Genomic DNA, 15,749 nt, shown 5'->3' with positions numbered 1-15,749 from the left:
TTATTGTTAGAGTGCGTGAGTGGTTGTCATGGATTTATACCGCTTTTAGAAATGGACTATACACATTTTACCAGTGGGGGAAATAGAACTCGGCCTTTAGTATGATATGCGAAGGCTTGCTCCACTGTGCTAGCCCATCGCCCCTGATACTATTTTAAACTGTAAATATTTATTTATTTATTTATTTATTTTTATTTATTTATTTATTTATTTATTTATTTATTTATTTAATGGACACAGCAGGTTGATTGCGTTTTATCGACGTTGCTGATAAAATCACTTACTGGGATGTATTTATTGCATGGCTCTTGACAGATTGCTTTTGAAAACAGTTTTGATAGCATTGTCATTTTACTTATCATTTCTAATCACTGACAGTAACGTACCGGTGTAACTTTATATCTAGGGTAATTTGGTCCAGATTCAGCCCCAGACCGCCGTCAAACAGAGTTGAAGCGGTAAACATCAAAGCTAATGGAGAACAATGAAGTTGTGATTTAAGCACAAACCGTGCAACACATGTTGATACGCTGTAATTGCCCTCTCAGCCAACGGGCAAGTTGTATCAACAAAAATGGTAAAACGAGGCAAAAACTGAAACCGGTTTGTGAAAAACAGTTCCACAAAAAATAATACCTGTTTCGCATTATTAACTTCAAATGCAAAGAACATATGTCAACTGAAAAGGTGAAAAGTTTATATATGTAACAAGTAATAAAATGTCACAGACACTTCATGTATATGGCCACTAAATATCATGTTTTCCTTGCCGATTGGTCTGCACAAGGAAATCCCTCTCATGTTATCCCCGGCAAACACGCACTCTCCCACACCACGAACCAGCCAATCAGCGCTCAGTAACCTTGATCGGCTGATGGAGCTTCAAGTCGATAAATCATGCATTACATGCAAACATCAAGGTCGAAAAGCCCAACTTTACGTACTTTGGTATTTCTATTTATAGTCTCAGTGATATGTAGTTCGGGTACAATGATATGATAAGCATCCTCTATAAATAGACAAACGGCGATATATATTTATCAGTTAGTATTGCCTATTGTCATTGACCACGTTACCGGCGAGTCCATGTGGTGTTGGCACGCGAGTATCGTCTGTGTAAATAGAGACTTGATCGTCATCTCTGAACAGCGTTCATGTAAGTAGCTTTACTCGTAATTCATTTCCTGTTCTATTACAAAAACATTAACTGAATATCAGTACAAAATATTTTCTGGCATTCTCGCCATGTTAAATATTTATGAAGACGGTTTGACATTGACTCGGGTTTGGAAAGACGAAAGTATTCTGTCGGAAAACATATGTCTGTTCATATGTCGGTTTCGTGACGTTTAAGAGGAAACTAAATCCGTTACCACAAATAGGTTACCATAGAAATGAAGCGTTTGTGTTTGAAGTGTACAAATAAGTCAGTCTTCGTGAACAGCACCGTCTTATAACGAGGCGGTAACGCGAGGGGAATCCCGCTGGAAGAACTGCTGGGTTTGGGCTGTGAAGTTAGCTTATGCAAAACCATGGCGAAGGTGGTTGTTGTGGTCGTTTGGCTCAGAGTTTCTATTGTTATTCAAAGCAGGTAATTTGGGCCTAGTATTCACGTGCAGTCTACGTGCGGTTAAACGTGGAACCTTGCAGCCTGTTTCAGTTTTCACGCGAGAAATTGAAACCACCTGTTGTCAATGTCATATCTAATCGATGCGCGTAGGTCGCGTTCAATTGCTCCTTATCTGTGAATGGTCCAATGATACGTTCACCTTCGTGTATGCCACTAATTACCTTATGGTCCCGCGGACATAATGTTAATACTTATTGAAATAAAAATCTACGGTTTCCGAAAAAAAATTAATGTCTCAAACAATATCTGCAGAAATATTTTCTTAGGTTAATCGAAATCGAATAGATGTATGTGTATGTTTGTATATATGTAATTGTCGAATGGGGTTTGACGCTGTGAGTTTAGTGTGGCAAGGGGATAAATTTATTTTATGCGAGTCCCTATCAAGATCGATAGGTCGCGACTTCAGAGATATATGAGTGAGTGAGTGAGTTGGGTTTTACGCCGCTTTAACAATATCCAGCAATATCATGGCAGGGGACACCAGAAATGGGCTTCACACACCGTGCCCATGTGGGGAAATCGAACCCGGGTCTTCAGCGTGGCGAGCGAACGCTTTAACCACTAGGCTACCCTACTGCCCTTCTGTGATGTAGACGAACATGGAGCTGTCGTTGTTGTAAGGGTTTGCCTTTCGAAATCGGTTAAATAGTAAAGAGTTGTAAACCACAGAGGCTTGTGTTCTACAATCAGTTGGTTGACAAACTTGCCATTTTGTTTAGAGAGAGATTGTTTGTCTGAATATATTCTGTTTAATGCTGTTAAACAATGGATGAAATAAACTTGTTATCATCCTGTGACAGGAAGTCGACATACCATGCACTATCATACCACGCAAGTCATTGTGTTCAAGGGGGCCGCGGGGTAGCCTAGTGGTTAAAGCTTTCGCTCGTCACGCAGAAGACCCGGGTTCGATTCCCCGATGGGTACAATGTGTGAAGCCCGTTTCAGGTGTCCCCCGCCGTGATATTGCTGGAATACTGCTAACAGCGGCGTAAAACCATACTCACTCATTGTGTTGACTGGTTTTCGGTGTCCCAATCGTCAAGTGCGCTGCAATTTGTGGTGAGTTGTGTCCCTTTTGTACACCAGAAACCTGTTATTACAGGTTCAAATTCATCTAGCCTCGAAAAAACTTATTTTACAGAAAGATACAGTTCGTTAATTATATACATATAATATAATGAAAAAGAGCCCAGAGACTTTCATTGTCTGAAACTTTGGTAATTTAGACTTGCGCTGGCCGAATTGTGTACATTTGTTTCAGGGTCTGTATGACAGACAAGCTAGTCACATAACTCAGCTCGGGGTTCACCAAAGTGATGAATGCGTGACACATTCGTCACTTCGGGTTTTCTTCCCATATCAAACTGACATTCAATGACAAAACTAGCATAATATTAAAAGTGGCGGTAAGCCCGAATTACTCCCATCTTTCAAAAGGTCAGCTCGAACAATTCCTACTGCAACAACAGCCCATGGAAGTTCCGCGGTAGACCATATCCCTTGATGGGTTTAGGATTGGCGCCGTTATTGTCAGCCCGAAATATATACTACGCATCAAATGTTTAGACTCACTTAAAACAGTCACTATATGTTATGTATATACATGGTTACATCGAAGATGAATTTCTCCACTAACTTGGGGAAACCAACTGCAAACCACATGCAGATGAATTGCACGAGGATGATGCATCAACTTGCTGAAAATCATATGCAAATATCGTGCATGTGAACAGCTGCGTTTTGGTGGAAAGTTTTGTTAAGAATTCGCCAATTTTTCACTGAGTTTCATTTTTATTGACAATTATCTTTTCAACGTTACGAATTCGTTGTACAATACATCGGTTCATGTGTAAAAAGTACCTTTAATCAGTATGGAATATTTTGCAAAATGTAGTTTACGACGGTTGACTGAAGTAAGTGGCTACATTTACACTAGTGAGTCTAAACCTTTTAGTGGCTAGTGTATAACACATGTAAATATCACAGACTAATATGTCCTCCAATGAAGTATTGTTAAAAGCTTGTAGGAGTGAGTGAGTGAGTGAGTTTAGTTTTACGCCACACTCAGCAATATTCCAGCTATATGGCGGCAGTCTGTAAATAATCGAGTCTGGACCTGACAATCCAGCGATCAACAGCATGAACATCGATCTGCGCAATTTGGAACCGATGACATGTGTCAACCAAGTCAGCGAGCCTGACCACCCGATCCCGTTAGTCGCCTCTTACGACAAGCATGGTTTACTGAAGGCCAATATTCTAACCCGGACCTTCACGGGTCAAAAGCTTGTAGGAAATATACACTGACAGATGTGACCGGGTTATCTCCGTCCACAATCTCCGCTGAGGGTGACAGGTGTTATGCGACGCGAGGATAGGGGCTTCTGTGATGGTGTCAACGGCTGCGTGTGAGTGAGTTTAGTTTTACGCCGCTTTTAGCAATATTTCAGCACCATCACGGCGGGGGACACAGAAATAAGCTTCACACATTGTACCCATGTGGGGAATCGAACCCGGAAGTTGGGAACTATCCTAGCCGCAAGGGAGCTTTCGATTCTTTCTATCGGTGGGAAAAAACAATAGTTTTCTATTGAATTTATGACTATTTTAATGGATAGTTGGTTCAGAGTTATGAGGGGCGGTGGGGTAGCCTAGTGGTTAAAGCGTTCGTTCGTCACGCCGAAGACCCGGGTTCGAAACCCCACATGGGTACAATGTGTGAAGCCCATTTCTGGTGTCCCCCGCCGTGATGTTGCTGTAATATTGCTGAAAGCGGCGTATAAACTGGGCTAGCCTATAGTTTACCCCGGGGTATAATCTGGTGGGGGGGTATTCTGGGCTGCTACACCGGATCTACACGGGTCCTTCGTGTCATGTTTCACTTCAGCTAAAATTATTACGCGCCAGCACGCGTCTTGTGAATAAAATTACAGAGCCAAGTACATGATGCTTGCTTGACATACTGACACAAGCGGTCAGTCTGGGAAAATGTATGAATGTCCTACGGATCGTTGCGACATTTCAGATTCTGGCGGGTCGGTGGGGTAGCCCAGTGGTTAAAGCGTCACTCCGAACGCCCGGGTTCGATTCCCCACATGGGTTCAATGTGTGAAACCCGTTCCTGGTGCCCCCCTCCGTGATATTGCTGGAATATTGCGAAAAGCCGTGGAAAAACAAACAAACTCACTCACTCAGATTCTGGCGAAGAGGACGGGACGGGTTTTATCCAGAAAAAAAAATGAATAAACATTTTACCAAAGTCATTGTGTATTTAGGGTATTGTTTTCAAATGAATTGTGAAATCTGGTGAAAATCCGGGTTAGAACTATTTTTAAGACTAACGATATCCGGCGACCAGGCCTGCTGACTTGGTTGATATCGTATCCCAGTTGCGTATATTTAGGATATCGAGCTTAAAATCGCCCGCTATTATGATTTGCATATTTAAGGACACGGCATTGCATATTGATTGATCTATTAACTCCCAGTAGGCTTCGCTTTTATCTGCGCGATAAATAGTTCCAATTGAGTATTTTTTTGGTTTTTACATATGATTTGTATCCATTTTGTTTCTAGTCCTGGTATTGATAGTTGATCCATATCGTTAACGTAGAAATTATTATTAACATATACAGCAACACCCACACCCCGGCTAGTCGGTCAGGTCGATATGGCAAACACAGGCGGATCCAGGAATTTTCAAAGTGTGTGTGTGTGTGTGTGTGTGTGTGTGTGTGTGTGTGTGTGTGTGTGTGTGTGTGTGTGTGTGTGTGTGCCTGTCTGCGTGTGTGTGTGTGTGTGTGTGTGAGGCGTTCGAACCCACTGAACCCTCCCTCGGCTCCGCCAATGCATTAACATTACTGACTGACTGAGTTTGGTTTTACGCCGCTTTTAGCAATATTCCAGCAATATCACGGCGGGGGACACCAGAAATGGGCTTCACTCATTGTACCCATGTGGGGAATCGAACCCGGGTCTTCGGCGTGACGAGCCAACGCTTTAACCACTAGGCTACCCCACCGCCCCTGCATTAACATTAACTTCAATGTGGTCTTAAATCAATTTCAAAGTGGGGTGGGGTGTTTCGAACCCCCCGAACCCCCCTCTGGATCCGCCATTCTGTCACACAAATTACGTCATATGAAGAGAGTTCGGGCGAGAGTAAATCTACTTTATCCAGGGGCGTAGCTGCCATATAGGCAAAAAGGCAATTGCCTACACATCATTTTGTAAACAAAATATTTAAAAAAGGATATGATAATTTTGAAAGAAAAATGTTACAGGTGAATATGTTTTAACATGCTGAAAGCATGGATATGTACGTATAATAATTGCATTCTAAATTTTTTGCCTACACATAATAATTGGCTCAGATACGCCCCTGTTTATGTAAGCCTGTGTTGAAGGAAGGAGTGTGAGTTGAGTTTTAGCAATATTGCAGTACAATCAAGGCTGGGGGCACCAGAAATGGGCTTCAGACATTAAATGTTTGTGATCAACACATTAATTTACAAGGGGTCAGTTGAGTTGGGCTGACAGGCATAATCGGGCTGAAATAACCCGCAACCTTTGACCCCCACACTTGTCCTTCCCTCATTATGTTACCAGGTAATCCCTCTTCATATATACTCGCTCTATTAATATTCTTTGACACAACGCTAGCCAATAATGAGTGACCTGTTTCGTACAATGTTTCAACATTGAGTATCCATTTAATAATAATAATAATAATGTGTCCATTTATATAGCGCCAAACTCCACACTAGGTATGCTCATAGCGCTAACAATCAAGGCACAGCACATTATTACCCCGGATAACTCAAGCTGCCTGTTAGGCGCTAGAAGGTTATAGTCATATGACTTTTTTCCACCGGGTACCCATTTTCCTGCTGGGTGAACAGAGACAATTTTGAACAAACTCACTTGCCTAAGGTGAGACCACATGTGTCACATGTGCTTCGTTGTGGGGCAGGACTCAAGTCCTAGAAACTCTCAGGAGTCAAGCTGGGATTATCTCCCTTGGTTGGGATTCTGGGAGAAGTGAATGTTCCTTAGTGCCGCACTCAGCAATATTCCAGCTATATGGCGGAGGTCTGTAAATAATCGAGTCTGGACCAGACAATCCAGTGATCAACAGCATGAGCATCGATATACGCAGTTGGGATACGATGAGATGTGTCAACCAAGTCAGCGAGCCAGTACACCCGATTCCGTTAGTCTAATCTTATGACAAGTATGGCTTGCCGAAGACCAGTTATAACCTGGATCTTCGCGGGTTTGGAATTAGAACTGTTGGGGTTTTTAATGTGCATTTTGAACTGTGATTTGTTATATGACTTCGGCTTGGGTGTAGCGATCTAAATGGAGATACGTTTACTAGATATATATCTGATAGTTCTTAATGTAGCTGCTGGCATCACTCCGAAAATGCGCTTCATTTCTTCCTCATCAGTCCCACATTTAACGACATAAGATTAAAGGCACACTTCTTTAGTAGAGGATATAATAATAATAATCATCATCAATCTTATATGGTCATTCTTGCTCACCAGAACAGGTAAATCTGGAACTATCAAAATCTCGTATATCATATCTTCCCAGAGATTCTCTGAATTTACTAGGGGTCGGTACTGCAGAGAATTTTCATATTGCAATATATTGTGATTCGAAAGCATACATTGCGATATGTATTGCAATATATTGCAAGAAGTATTTTTAACAAAAAACTACTTATAATCGCGTTAATTAAACATCAACACAGTGGTTCAACCCAAAATGCTGCCATACTGAAGCCTTTGTCCCAGTATTTGGCATCACAATAAATTGTTTGTTTTGGGGGTCGCCATTTTCAACAAACGCATGACTTCCGGTATGAAAAACGGAAGTATCCGAAGATTTCCGAGTGTTAGGAAGTTTTCCGAATGCATGTCAAAATACCGGTTTTCGATCAGCGTATCGCAATACGTATCGCTTTCATGTCTGAACCGGTAAATACCGGTAAACCAGTTATATTGCGCAGCCCTACAATTTTCCTCACCTAGTTTTATTGTACATGCCGTGCCTTGCTGATATCTTGACATAACAACAGCTACTAAATTTTAACCTGAGTTTATTTGCATTCAACGATTCTTTGCAAATTGTCACACATTATATCGTCAGTATTGTCCTTGTAGATTCCCATTATGTTTTGAACCCAGTTCATGTGTACGTCACTGTCTATCGTTATTATTAATACTATTGTGTCATTGTTAGGGAGCGGCATTGATATAAGCATATTATAAGCTTGTATATCGCTCTAAACTCATAACTTTCTATGAAGTGTATCATCGTCTGACTCCTGATTATTTGAACGATCTTGTACCAGGTAGTGTACTCGAACAAAGCAACTATAATCTTACAAATAGTACTTCCATTCAAACTCAATCATTTTTACCGAGCGCGATTATGACGTGGAATTCATTGCCTGATGGAGCTGATAACGCTATTTCCCTGAATCAATTTAAAACCATGATACACACAACAGAAACTCACAATTACTGAATTTTGGAACTAGATTTTGTCAAATCATTCATTGTCGCCCCAAGCTTGGCTGTAGTGATCTAAACGCAGACAGATTAAATCGGCATATATCGGACACACCCAGGTGCTCATGTGGTTATTATAACGAAGACGTTATTCACTACCTTTTTACATGTCGGAACTATCAAAATTTAAGAACAACTGTGTATTTTTATATTCAAGGATATGATGTTAAAACTACTTTATACGGTAACGGCGCATTGAATAACTCAACTAATAGTGACATTCTTAACTCATTACACCAGTTCATTTCTAAAAGTAACCGCTTCCAGTGATTATCCCCTCAACATATATATTCAGTATAAGACACATTTTATATAACGTGATTTTCTGCGGCAGCCCATTTCGTTGCTAGGCATAACCAACACCAGAACGAACATATTTGTTACTCAATCATATATCTGTTATTGTATTATTCTTTTGTTGTCAAATTACATGTATCTCATTTATGTATCCAGCTATTGGTACAATGTACTGGAGCGGCGTTTATATAAGCCACTAGGCTTGTTCGCCTATCCACGTTTCTGCTTTGGCGAAATATATGTTTAAACCATGCTTGTTTGCCTATCCCGTCATGATCACATGAATACATATGTTTAAACCACATAGGCTTCACGTAGTGAATATACCATTCACATAGACTCGGCTAACAGGTTCCTATCCTGGATCTGGTGTTTCCCGTCGTGATATTGCTGGAATATTGCTAAAAGCGGTGTAAAACCCAACTCACTCACTCACTCTCTGTTGTAACGTACGATATACATCAATACGAATCTGATCGTGCAATGAACATCGTTATGATGAAAAATGTCAAGAGTTGAACGACACTAATTTACAATGAATTTACGATGAATGTCTGATGCTAGAATAACTATCAATCTTACTCCAAAAATTATACTTTTGTTTTAAAGGAAAAGGGAAATGATCCTTTGAAGATATTGAATAGTACCAGATCAAAAAATGTTTCAAAAATTTGCTACCAATACTATTATGCCTCAAAATGTATTGCTTTTAGAACTTGCTCATATGACAAATTTACAACATTTTTGGTCATCGTTACATACTCTATTTGCCTATTATATCATTCTTTAGATATAGTTAAATTTACATATTAAGTGTATGCAAAGATTAGATCAATATACATGGCTGTTCATAGCTGTTCTATATATGATACATATTCTTTCTCTGTACATGAAGGTGTTACAAGCATCCAACTCTAAACCTTTTGTTGATTATATTTGACATGTGGTCTATACCCTGAAAAGAATGTGCAAATAATAATAATAATAATAAAATTACAAATGAATCTGTAATTTTCATGTGGCTCATGACGTGACGTTACGTGACGCCCCGAATATGTGATTTTCACTGCAAATTGACCTTTCATCTAAGTACAGTCGTTTGCTTGTTTCAGGAAAATGGGAGAACCTAAGAAGGGAGACGGTTCTTGGTGGCAGATCTTGCTTAACGTATTTCTTGTTACCTTGGTAACGGAAGAGAAAGCTGAAACGCCGGAAGACGGTATTGCCGATGCAGACGACGACCACAGCGATCCTCTTAGCAAAGTCCGGTTACCAAGGAAACTGCCGTCCATCGTAGACATCAAAAGGAAGCTTCCAGTGTACTGTTTCGATCCCAAGGTCTCCACGTCGATGTACTACGCCTTCAAGGACGTTGTTCTTATTGCCGCTTTATATGTCCTCGGAGAGCTAATGTGGAATTACCTCCCCTTGATTCCTTTCCTGGCCTTGACCCCTGTGCTTTGGTTCGCGCAGGGCACCCTTTTCACAGCTGTGTTTGTTGTCGGGCACGACTGCGGCCATGGGTCCTTCTCGCACCACGTCCTCCTCAACGACGTCGTTGGGACGGTGTTCCACACGTTCCTGCTGGCGCCGTACTATACTTGGAAGGTGTCCCACAAGCATCACCATAAGAATACAGGCAACATAGACAAGGATGAAGTCTTCTACCCGGTAAGGAAATCGGACAGTAGGGGTGAAGTCACTCTACCGTGGTTTGGACTTGGAGTAGGGTGGTTCGGGTATCTAATTCGGGGCTACAAGCCCCGCCAGGTGTGTCATTTCAACCCTCTCCAACCCATCTTCTCCAAACACGTCTTAGCATGCATCGTCACTTTGGTTGCCATGGCGGTATGGTGCTCGTGTCTGTATTCCTACGCGATGGCGTTTGGATTCTGGAAGTTGTTTTACCACTACATTGTTCCCGACCTCATCTTCGCCACGTTGATCGTCATGATTACCTTTCTCCATCACACCGAGGATGAGATCCCCTGGTACTCGGATCACCTGTGGAGCAACGTGCGGGGCCAACTCAGCTCCGTTGACCGCCACTACGGTCTCATTCACGACGCCATCCACAACATCGGGACACACCAGATCCACCACCTCTTTCCAAAAATCCCACACTACCGTCTGGAAGAGGCCACTAGTCACTTCCGGAAGGAGTTTCCAGATCTCGTGAAATCTCACGATGAAGGCATTATGCCTGCTTTTGTCAGAATGTTCAAGAAGTACGTGAAACAAAGCGTTATATCTGATGACACCGAAGTCCATCTATACAAATAGATTTAGGAATTGATTAGAAATTAGGATTTGAGGAATTTTAGTTCAGAAATGCGGTGTGCCTTATCATTCCAGTGATGTTTGTTAGAATAATGGTGTGTGATCAGTGATGTTGACGTGGTTACTTGAAAGCAAATAGGCGATAATACCAATATTTTAGTACAACCTCTTAGGGACCAACCTATTCATTTTCTGTTGAAGAGCGGAGTAGATATTTTGTTAAATGATATGTTAGAATGAACAAATTGTCCTCAGGAATTTACAAAACTATATTATATCAATCCTTTGAATGCCCTGAATGTGCATCGGTCCCGACAAAATTGTTAGGTTTCGAGTCCCGTACCACCTCTACCCCAAATTATCCAAAATCTGGTCTTTTGACGGGAAGCCAAAATTAGTGCCAGTGTTGACAAGAAACATATTTTCTTATCATGTGGCCTTCGTATGACTGGGGCGGTGAGCTAACCAAGTGGTCAAAGCGTTCGCTCGCCACGCCGAAGACCCGGGTTCGATTCCCCACATGGGTACAATGTGTGAAGCCCATTTCTGGTGTCCCCCCACAATGATGTTGCTTTAATATTGATGAAAGCGGTGTAAAACGAAAACTCACTTACTTCGTGTGATGGTTTCTAGATGGTTTCTAGTGGGTTTCCTGCCACAATGGTCTATTTGGTTGCAGTTGTTGCTGTTTCTTCTGTTGTTGCTGGACGGGTTCAAGTATTTGTGTTGTTTATTGTTGGTGTGGATTAAGTTGTGGTATATTTTCAGAGTATTCTCCTTGTTTGAAGATTTCAAAATGAGTGGGGGCGGTGGGGTAGCCTAATGGTTAAAGCGTTGGCTCGTCACGCCGAAGACCCGGGTTCGATTCCCCACAAGGGTACTATGTGTGAAGCCCATTTCTGGTGTTCCCCGCCGTGATGTTGCTGGAATATTGCTAAAAGCGGCGTAAAACCAAACTCAGTCAGTCAGTCAGTTAGTCAAATTGAGTGGATCATGCCATTTCTTTTAAGTGATGAATGGCGTTTTAACTGCAGAGTGGTTCGGAAAAGTGCCATACATTTTACGAATAAGATTTTATCATCAGATATATCCATTACATTCGGACATATTTGTCATGCTTCAAATGGTGCCATACGTTCCATTAACACATGGTAACACCCATTTCCGCCTAGGAAGTTATCAGTATCAGTATTGTGTACATACATATTTTATTTGCTTAGCTATTCTGAATTATTTCTGTGTCGGCATTGTTACAGTTCAACCTCATGCCAGGTACTAAAAGTCAGGTTATTTAATACATGACACGTTGTATGGATAACAACTTATTTTGTTCTCTATACGACGTTTCAGAGCTAATGTATTCATGTTCGTCCAACTTCTAAACGCCTTTAAAAAAACTTCAGGTTATTCAAGATAGAGACCTACAGGACGTTATGTTTAAATAGTTTATATGTCTTGCCTTAAGAAACGAAAAATGATGATGATGATGATTATTATTTTGGGATGATTTCCCTTGTAGCCGATGAGGATGATTGTAGTCGCTGATGGTGTGATGAACATTGTATAGTCAGATACTTGTGTATATTTCAGAACCAAAGAAGTTGTAAGTGATCATGATAAATAACCAGATTATCTTAACTGTTTCGTTGGTAACACTGTCTGGTATTCCACAGATACTATCCCAAATACGTAGATCGCTGCTCATAATGTTGATCACTGGATTGTCTGGTCCATACTCGATTATTGACAGACCGCCCACATATAGCTGGAATATTGCTGAGTGCGGCGTTAAACAATTAAAACAAAACGATATATACTACTTAGAAAAGGCCTTCCCGGATCTTGCGGGTTGTTGCTGTAAATCAACTGTTGCAACTATCACCACTATTGTTCTAGCGGAAAAGCCATAGTCCTTAACATGTGTGAGTTGTATATTGTGAACATATACTGAAACCCCGTTATTCCGGAAACCTGGTGAATGTCTGGCCGAAATAACTGGCTTGCTGTCCAGCCAACTCGGATTGAACAGATCTTCGCCCTCATGCTTTCTGCAGTCATGATCCATGTCCATATTACTGTCCTTGTCAATAATACGCAGTTACCTCCCATCATGTCCTTGACCTTTGAACAAAAGTCGGCCATTTTGACTTTTGCCGGCTCCCACAAGGACTTCATAGTATTGTGAATGTAAACTGACAGTGATGTCGGTCTTTAGAAATTTATCATTGCATATACAAATTTATGTCTCTTGTGATGTATACAAGTATTTTAGAATTTGTTTATGTAGTGTTTATTTTTACTGTATTGCAGCAGGTTTTGGCCTGTTTTGCAGTTCAGTTCATTTTAACTTTGTCTTCAATGTGCAATCGTTATACACTTTCAGTGCCTAGCCCGAAAATTTCAGTAATTTGTGATGCTTATATGGTAAAAAGCGCAGTTATCGTATCTCGTTATCCGATCGTCATTCACCTTCGGCTGCTTTGAATTTCTCTGGGGATACGAAAGGGAAACGGGTGACAAGGGAAAAGCTTTGCAGAGTTGCATCCCGTAGGTTTGAAAGAAAGCTATGGTCGTGGGCTCGAGTCCCATTTCAGGGTTGGGCGTTTTTTACATGACTATGAGCAATGCTATAAAACCGTTCTGAATTTCATTACTAGTGGTTGGTCACTTTTGGGCTGTGACGTTAGTCTTTTTATGTCAACTGGGACACTCATCAAGCTTACAGACGATTCATATGAGTACGGTTACCACATCTACCGTTGTATGACTATGCTTTAGTCTCGGAAATCCGTACTCGTAGGACACGTACGTGCACGCCTGCCAGTGTGACGTGACATTATTAACCAATAACCATGTGTTTGGTCGGCTATATCCATCATTATCATCATCATCATCATCATCATCATCATCATCATCATCATTATCATCCCCATCTCCAACTCCAGGATAGATGGATCCGTGAAGATCCGGGTTAGAATTGGTCTTCAGCAACCCATGCTTGTCGTAAAAGGCGACGATCGGGTGGCCAGGCTCGCTGACTTCGTTGACACATGTTATCGTATCCCATTTGTGTAGATCGATGCTCATGCTGTTGATCACTGGATTGTCTGGTCCAGACTCGATTGTTAACAGACTGTCGCCATATAGCTGGAATAGTGCATCATAAAGCTAAACTCACTCACTCGCCCACCAGTATCGACGTGACGTTTTCGGACATAACAAATATTAATAAAAGTCCATTTAAACTTCTATATGTAATGACGTTATCCGTTCTAAGCAATATTTGTCAGTCTGTTAACAGAAGGGGAGGTGGGGAAGCTCATTGGTTAAAGCGTTCGCTCGTCACGTCGAAGGCCCGGGTTCGATTCCCCACACGGGTACAATGTGTGAAGGCCATTTCTGGTGTCCCGGCCCCGCAGTGATATTGCTGCTAAAAGCGGCGAAAAAAATAAAACTAACTAACTCACTCACTCACTCACTCTTGTGTCATTCATCTTTTTGTGAATTCTGTGGATACGTTGACACGACGAACGCAGCGGGCACCTGCAGCTGTTTCCTTTCATCCTCAACGTCATCAGCTCTTCCGCCCTCCTTCCTCCACTCCTTCCTCCTCCACCCACGTGCGATGCCGCAACATGTCGGTCGCGTCCGGTTATTTTTCTGTAACAACAAATATCAACAATACATCTCTAGTCTTATCTCGATCATAAGTCACTAACACTAACACCTAAAACGCGAAGGACCTTCCTGTTGTTTGTGGCCCTTAGGGGCCGTTCATAATTTATGGCTAGTGGGGGTGATGATGGTTTTAAGGGTGGTCACCCATTTTGTTCTGAGAAGCTGGGGGGGGGAGCAATTTTGTACACACGTATTAAGGAGGTATCAGCAATTTTGTACATAAAAATATGTTTAGAATTATGCTTAGATATGGGACGTGGAGGGGGGTCATTGAATTTGTACATAGATTTTAGGGGGGGTCATTCACATTGTACATGCTCCTCCATAAAATTCATCATCATCACCCCCACCCCCACCCCCAGCCATAAATTATGAACGGTCCCTTAATGTCCTTTGGGTAACTCGTTTTCACACATTCACTCACGTCACATGTCACAAAACACGAGGGAGAATGAATGTTTTTTTCTCGATTTCACTAAATATATTTGAAGCCAAATGTTTGTGTACCCTCCTGTGATATGGTTTGAATATGTTTGGCGTTGAACTATATCTACAGTTATCAGCGGGGCGGTGGGGTAGCCTAGTGGTTAAAGGTTGGCTCGTCACGCCGAAGACCCGGGTTCGAATCCCCACATGGGTACAACGTGTGAAGCCCATTTCTGGTGTCCCCCGCCGTGATGTTGCTGGAATATTGCTAAAAGCGGCGTAAAGCCAAACTCAGCCAGTCAATCAGTCAGTACATTTATCAGCCAGTCCTACGTTCTATGCATATCATGTGTGATGCAGTCATGATGAATCAGTGCTGGTGTTATCCTATTACCCTACAGAAATAAACCTGACGAATATTCAGATTTTGTCGTGTTGTGAATTTCACAGGGCTTATGGAACGTTCGGATGTGGTTTGTTGTTAATACACAGAACCGTGAAGGTCCGGGTTAGAATTGATCTTCAGCAACCTGTGCTTGTCGTAAGAGGCGACTAACGAGATCGGGTGGTCAGGCTCGCTGACTTGGTTGACACACGTAATCGTATCCCAATTGCGTAGATCGATGCTCATGCTGTTGATCACTGGATTGTCTGGTCCAGACTCGATTATTTACAGACCACCGTCATATAGCTGGAATATTGGTGAGTTCGGCGTAAAACTAAACAACAGACAGTAATATAATAACTGTTATTGTTCATATCATGTAATTTTATGAATCAATAATAAAATCATCTTATCAGTCTCAGAATAAATCTCTAAATCATCAATACCAAAACGCAGAATTAAA

General features: G+C 41.6%; 1 protein-coding gene across 1 annotated transcript; it reads left to right on the top strand.

The window, feature by feature from the left end:
• Positions 1-1,076: 1,076 nt before the first annotated feature.
• Positions 1,077-13,447, top strand: LOC124268532 (delta(12) fatty acid desaturase FAD2-like). Its single transcript, XM_046703519.1, has 2 exons — positions 1,077-1,156; positions 9,630-13,447. Coding segments are annotated over exons 1-2 (1,173 nt in total). The 5' UTR covers positions 1,077-1,154; the 3' UTR covers positions 10,801-13,447.
• Positions 13,448-15,749: the final 2,302 nt, after the last annotated feature.

Source organism: Haliotis rubra, unplaced genomic scaffold, assembly GCF_003918875.1.
Source record: "Haliotis rubra isolate DU_JTF1 unplaced genomic scaffold, ASM391887v1 Scf139, whole genome shotgun sequence".
NCBI lineage: Eukaryota > Metazoa > Mollusca > Gastropoda > Lepetellida > Haliotidae > Haliotis > Haliotis rubra.
This window is presented reverse-complemented; position numbering and strand designations above follow the sequence as displayed.